The sequence below is a fragment of the Neopsephotus bourkii genome, unplaced genomic scaffold (assembly GCF_033783945.1).
Source record: "Neopsephotus bourkii isolate Nb327-2 ecotype Australia unplaced genomic scaffold, CSIRO-AGI_Nbou_v1 NB_659, whole genome shotgun sequence".
NCBI classification, from domain to species: Eukaryota; Metazoa; Chordata; class Aves; order Psittaciformes; family Psittacidae; genus Neopsephotus; species Neopsephotus bourkii.
In genome coordinates, this window is record NW_026901158.1 from 4,680,631 (window position 1) to 4,687,545 (window position 6,915).

The following is a 6,915-nucleotide window of genomic DNA, read 5'->3' on the forward strand; positions in this document are numbered from 1 at the left end:
CCAGCCCAAAGAATTTTGCCAATGTTTTCTGCATTCAGCCTTGAACTTCTGGGAATAAGCAAGTTGTTGACTGTGCTAATAACTTCAGAAGCTGACAGGCTGAGTTACTTTGGGTGAGTTGTATCAGAGCTGTCCAACTGCCTCCTTCCAGAAAAAGCAGAAATTGGCAGTGATTTAAAAAAGTAATTAAATCCTATCAAAGCATTGGTTTTCCTGATTTCTCTTTAATCATTTTTGTTACTATACCCAGCACAATGCACATTTTATATGTACTGTGCCTAGCTGTAATTCCCAGATGTAAGATCTTGTTATGGCTCTGTCTGGGAAATGAAAAACCTTTCTATTAGAAATCCTTTAGTAAGGCAAGTATTTATAAACCATAAGCATATTAATTGATTCCTGGTTTCAAAGGAAATTAAACTGAGAGCTTGATTGCTGCTTGCTCAGTGTAAGCAACCTGAAACAGAACTGCAAGAGTTAAATATTTTAGCTCTTCCCCATTAGAAAATGAAGAGGAGTGTACTCAATCTTTTCTCTTAAAATGCATTTTAATATTGAGGTCTTTTGTTGTTTGTTTTTCTTTAGTAAAACAGGCCAGAACCAAAGCTTGGGGGGGGGTTTTGGAAGTCATAACCTCTGATAAATTAGTCTTCAGAAGTATTTAATTTAGCTACGTTATTGACAATGGTTTGTTTGTTGAGCAAATCATCCCAGGTTAAGAGTAAAAAAAACTGACTAAAGGAAACATACTAAGAGAAGACCAGAGTGCTTTCTTCTGGCATGGTTTGTTCAGTGACTTTGCTTACTTACGATTTCACAGAAGACAGTCACAGGAGCATAGATTTTGCTCTTATGCTGTAGGTATGGGAAAGGTAGGCAAATTATTTGCTATGGATGCTTTTATTTGGTACAAAAGGGTTGGGCCCTTTTTAGCTTTTTATGGCTGGGCTGGTAGTCCAAAGCATGTTAGTTTAGTGTTCCACGTGGCACAGAGCTGGTTGCCTTCCTCATCCCTTGGCTCACATTAGCCACCGGTTTAGATTCTTTTACCAGTGCTGTTAGGTTTTATCATGTTTATGAACTTCCAAAGGTGTGCTTGATTTTACTGCATGCATACAGTTATTTATCATGATTGCTTCAACTGATCCTTGTGTGAAGCTGGCAGAGGGAATGGAAGGCTGCTGGCAAAAGGTACCCAGAATACCTTGAGAATGTCTTGGAATCCTTGGTTTGCTACTTCCCCATGGAATTTATACTGTTTTCCTACAGATTAACACTGCTGTGTCTAAAATACAGATGGATAACGGTTTGTTCTCCTTTTGCCTGTTACAGGTGACAGATCACGCAACCACTGCTCTATTGCACTACCAGCTGCCTCAAATGCCAGATGTGGTAGTCAGATCTTTCATGGTAAGTGTATTGGAAAATACATTTTTCATACAGACTGACTTCAGCATCCTTACAGTGATTGACATTAAACAGTTCTGATGCAGTTGAAATTGCTTCACCTGTTTAAACAAGTTAGACAGGAGAGACTGCAATTCTTGTTTCTCATACCTGAATGAAGAGCTCATTCTCACTACCCTGCGATAATTGGTGTTGGAAGACTGAGCTGTATATGGTTCTTCTGTCACAGGTCTCAATATTAGCTTGATGATTCCTGTTTACAGAGCTGGTCTGGATAGGACCAGCTAGAAAGACAGTAGGAAAAACTCAACAAAGTGCTTCCTTATGGCCCATCCCTTTCACTTTGTTCATACTGTGCAAGAAGTTGAGTTCTAAATGTAGTTAAGTCTGCTCTGCTGGAAGTTCTCTGGTAAGAGGAGATTCCCAGTTGGTACCCTCTAATTTTGTCTCTCACAATCCTTAGGTGTATACAGTAGCATTGGTTCTATTATATCTTTGCATCTTTAATTTCAGCTGTGTAATTTCAGAACAGTCAGGCTCCCTTACCTGCTGTGCTGGTTTCTTTATTTCATAAAACAGCCGCTAAGATGAGAGGTTTGCAAAGGTCTTTTCTCTTGGAGTGCATCTTGATCTAATTTTGAAATGCTTTTCAGAGTGGCTCTCAACTGGTCAAATTCATGTTTAACACACTTCTGAAAACTGGGATTTAATAGGATGAGTAACACCTTTGGTTAAGCCATGGAGCTGCCTTCTCAATTTGATAAAACTCTTGAAACTTTCAAGAAAGCAAAACCAGATGTACACCAGAAGTGCTGGTCCTTTCACATCAGTTGTGCAATCCACATGACAGGATATAATGATGTCCTTATTTTCTGATGGGAATGAAGAACCCTTTTTTTCCTCCTTGCTGTCAACAGATGTCTCAAGTGCACAATTTAACTTCATTTACCTATTTTTGTATTATGGCTCAGAAAATTTGATTTCTCTGTATTGCAAGCAAAGCCCATCCAAACTCAAGTAAATAACAGCAATTTACTTGTAGTGTTCTCTTGCCCTTGTCCTTGTATTCACTGCTAAACCCAGAGAAGATCTAGTTCTCTTGGAGGACAGTTATTGACGTCCAAAGGTTTGGTTTCTATAGAGAAGGCTCTGATGAAGATGGAAGGATTTGTTTCAATAAACTCAGCTGACCTCTTCTTCAGAAAACAGTTTTCTCTCATCGATGCTATTCAATAGGACTTTAAATGACAAGATTCATGTTCATTCTTCACAGTATAAATCTGCTGGCCTAGGTGCTTTTTAGTTCTGTATCTCCTTGAGTTGAGAATTGAGTTATGTAATGCTCATTGCTATGTATGATGATGGAAACAATCCGTTCTAGAGGCAGGGACTGTACCTAGGAACACCTAAACTTACTGTGCTGTTCTGAACTAGCCTTTTATATATATATATTTATCAGTGTAATCAGATTTAAAATGATACGGTATTTTTATGACCAATGAATATTGATCTTAAAATCACATTAGAGAGGAAGTTAGCTTGTTGTGAAAGTCCTTAAATCTTCAGCTATGAAGAGTTGAGACTGCTGCAGTATGATTGCAGCAGGGGTGTGATAGATGATCATAGGAAGAGACAAACCAATATTCGCTTCAAGAAGGTACCCATCAGGAACAATTATATTCCAGTGAAAATATGAGGGACGTTACAAAACTTGCCTTCCATCAATGTAGTTTCTCTAGCTACAGATACCTCCTGCTCAGAGTGCAAGAATTTCTATTAACAAATTCGCTTAAGTGACTTGAAAAAGCACAACATGATTAATAAAGTGGGAATTCAGCTATACAGTGACCTTGTAATCTTGGGCATGTTTCTGTTTATAAAATCACTATATACCTCGCTGGGGCCTCGCCAAAGTACATTCTCTGTCCTTGCTACTATCGCTGTTTGACAAGAATGATGACAAAGGGGAACATCTATCCAGTTTTCTTAATTTCTCTCCCTTTTCCTTTTAGACCTGGTTAAGAAGTTACATAAAGCTGTTCCAGGCTCCATGCCAGCGCTGCGGAAAGTTTCTGCAGGATGGCCTGCCACCCACATGGAGGGATTTCCGAACACTTGAAGCTTTTCATGACACTTGCAGGCAGTAGGAGCCCAGACCCTGATAACGTGAGGGGTGGACAATCGGGGGGGGCTTGGAAGAGAGCTGATGGTTTGATAGGTGATTCCGTTTCTGAACCTTTCACCCTGTACTCAGATTGCACTAATACATTTGACTCTAAAAGCCAAGACTCTGCAAGGCACATGTGAGATTAAAGGATTTCGAAGAGGATGGTAAGAAGCTGTGTGTGATCGCTTGATACTTCTGAGGGGAAATGACAGTAATAAGTCATTATTCTAAACCTTAGTAAAAATACCTGTGTACAGTTTGTGTTTTGTGACAGAATTTGCAATGTTGAAGACTTTTACAAGTTTGAAATAAATTTTATATTCCAGAATTTGTGATTTTTTTTTTTTTATTTGATGAACAGAATCCTTGGGTTTGGTGGGGAATTTTCAGTGCTGCTCTTTTCTTTAGAAAAACTGGAAACATATAAAAGATACTGCAGATAGGATGTGGGGTGGTTGTTGCAAGGCTGCTTATCTGAATGCTGATACTGGGCGGGGAAGGGGGGGGGTGGAAGAGATTATGGTGTTGATCAAACACGGAATTTCAAAGGCATGTGGCAGCTTGGAAGATGCAATATACTGTCTATGGTGGGGGCAACAGATGCTTCCCTTTGCTAAGATTGTAATGAAAAACATTAGCATAATCTGCATGTATTAAGTGGTTGGGACACGTGTGATGGACAGTGACAGCTTGTCGTGGTTTAGGACTGGAAGGAGTGAAAGAATTCATCCCTAAAGCACAGCTTCAGCAGCACAGACACATACAGCAGGTTTGCTATGGGATCTAAAATTTACCTGCAACATGCCAGGGGATAGTATGATCCCTCCTGGTAATCACTGCACTTGGACTACTCAGCTCTGACCAGCCCCAGCAATGTTTCCTTCACCCAAAGATGGGGAAGGTCCTTGGTCCTGACTGGGACTGTAGCAGATTGTGCCTTCTGTGGGATTTTCCTCAGGACTGTCATTTCATCTGTCAGCTCCTGATAGCCACTTTGATTAATTCCACTGTGATTCCCACTAGTGCACTCTTGTTTCCTTTACAATCCACGATGGCTTTGGTAATAAGCTTCCTTTGGGGAGCTGGTAAGGGAGGTCTGAAGCTTTGTCACTCAGTTAATTTCCAGACAAATTGACATTAAGGTAGTATGCTATACACTGAGTTATAAGGTTCCTTCTGCTTACAAAAGCTGTGGCAGAAGGAAAAGATGTCCTTCTCGGGGGCTTTGGTGGTGGCAAAGTTGGGTTTGGCTCTCAGCAAGGAGTGCAGAGTGAAGTTAATCACATTTAAGAGAAAGAAGGGGATGAAAGGGACACAAAAACAGGGCAGGAAGGGGAAGAAGCCAGTTGAAATAAGATGCTCAGAGGCTTTAAAGCACTTGTTTAGTATCATTTGAACCTACAGCATTTGTGAAACAGCCCATTTTATAGCTGTGAAAACTGAAAAATGAAGGAACTTCAGTATCACCCTGTACTTGTGTGGTACTAAATTAACTGTAGTTGCTGGTAACATGAAAGACTGAGCTCCCAAAGACAGCAACTCCTTCCTGCAAGGACTGTGCGATGTGGGAATTGCAGCTTTCTAGTTACACAAGTCTGTGCAAGGCTGGCTCTGTAAAAGAGAGGAAAAAGCATGTGTGTGACTTCCTTCAGAGGCACCAGTGAAGAAGAGTGAGTGTGTATGTGTTCGAGGATGTTGGTAAGTGAGGTATGATTCCTTTTAACTTCTTAATTATTCCCAGTCCCCAAACACAACCATTGCCACATGGGATAAAGGCCATTTCAAATCCACTTGCAATTGAATTGCCTAATGACAGCTTTTCATGCTGTTGTTTGACCCAAGTAGCCTTCTTGGTACAAAGATCACCCAAGACAGAGCAACGTGTGCATCTTAGATGAGAGAGCACCTTGTAGATAGGCATCCCTGCTCTCTGTCCCATTACTGCACTAATTAGAAGCTTTGGGCTTCTGATAGTGTAAGCCTTTTTTTTGTTGTTAATATAAAGGTCATAATACGGTATCCAACCTGCTTTAGGCACTGCTCCATCCTGTTTATGCTGGAATAATGGTGCAGAAAGCAAATCCTGACGGTCACTAAAGTATTGTGTGTGGCATCATGTCTCGGTACTTTTAATGAGCTGTAGGAAACTGCATCAGCCAGTCTGTGTTAATTGAGCCTGATATTTTAAACCTGTAATTGGCGAGCCTGATGGAAAGGCATAAAACCCACTGTTGGTACCTCAGCACAAAAATAATTGTCTTGGAGACATGCAAACCTGTTGGTCACGTTCATTCCCCCGGGAACTGCAGTAGGAGGGAATCTCCTCTCATAGAGGCCCTGGAAGAAATGGTGATCTCCATCCCTGCAAGCCTTGGAGTGCAACAGGTTGAGATATTTCTGTCTTGGAGAGTAGAATTCAACCCAGAACTCATCTAAAGCTTATAAACTGCAGCGTGTGCCTGGGCTCTGCTCGCTGCCCTGAGGTCCAAGTGCTCAGTGGCCAGTGCTGGGTTATTGCTGAGATGGGGATTTCCAATTGAGCAGAGGCTCATTTTGAGTTCAGGAAGTGAGGAATAGAAGGTGGGAGATTGCCACAGCATTGTGGTGTTCTTCCCCCACTCTGTAGCTTGGGTGATGGGCACTATTATTTCACCCTTAGTTAACAGGGATGGGTGACAAAGAGCAGTTTAATTGCAGGATGAGCAACCTCGCTGCTTTTAATTGTCGGAGTTTGTTGCAGCTTTTAACACAGCTCTGCTCTTTGAGGCAAACAGAGAGGGCTGTGATCCCTCAAGAGCATTTGTCTCATCTCCTCTAGAGCATCTTCTAATCCCTGCTGGGGATTGGAACTGGATGATCTTTAAGGTCCCTTCCAACCCAAACCATTCTATGATCCTAGACTGCATTCCTCTTGATGCCTGTCTCTGCAAGGCAAGGGCTGCTGCTGAAGTAGTAGCAGCCAAAGGAAACCAATCTCCACGCAGAAACAATGGTGCTGCTTCCAGTGGCTCAGGCTCTGTATGTCAGAGCAGCACCATTGTTTATACTCCAATGATGTATTAATCTCACCTAATAATGCAGGAAAAGCGCGTTGCCTCACCCCGCTCAGCATCCCCTTGGTATCACTTGCCCCGCTCCCTGTGCACGCTCTGCTCTCGCACACCTGGTGTGAAGAGAGCTGGTTTTCTTCTCCCATGTGCCAGCCCCACCGCCTGTGCTCCTGGTGCCAGCGAGTGCTAAAGGTTACGAAATCCATCTTTTTGCTAAGAAAGCAACTTAATTAATGTGAAAGTTTCTCTGGTGAAGGGAAGCAGCAGCAGCAGCAGCAGCGCAGTGCAGGC

The 6,915-nt window shown here is 42.0% G+C and overlaps 1 protein-coding gene across 3 annotated transcripts in view; it reads left to right on the plus strand.

Moving 5' to 3' along the window:
- MED27 (mediator complex subunit 27) overlaps window positions 1-3,902 on the plus strand; it is an 83,667-nt gene extending 79,765 nt beyond the window's left edge. For all 3 annotated transcript variants that reach the window (XM_061352729.1, XM_061352728.1, XM_061352726.1), the window contains 2 exons: window positions 1,333-1,410; window positions 3,420-3,902. In XM_061352729.1, the coding sequence (XP_061208713.1) occupies window positions 1,333-1,410; window positions 3,420-3,554 (213 nt within the window). In that variant the 3' untranslated portion in view covers window positions 3,555-3,902. The remainder of the gene's footprint in view (window positions 1-1,332; window positions 1,411-3,419) is intronic.
- The last annotated feature ends 3,013 nt before the right edge of the window (window positions 3,903-6,915 follow it).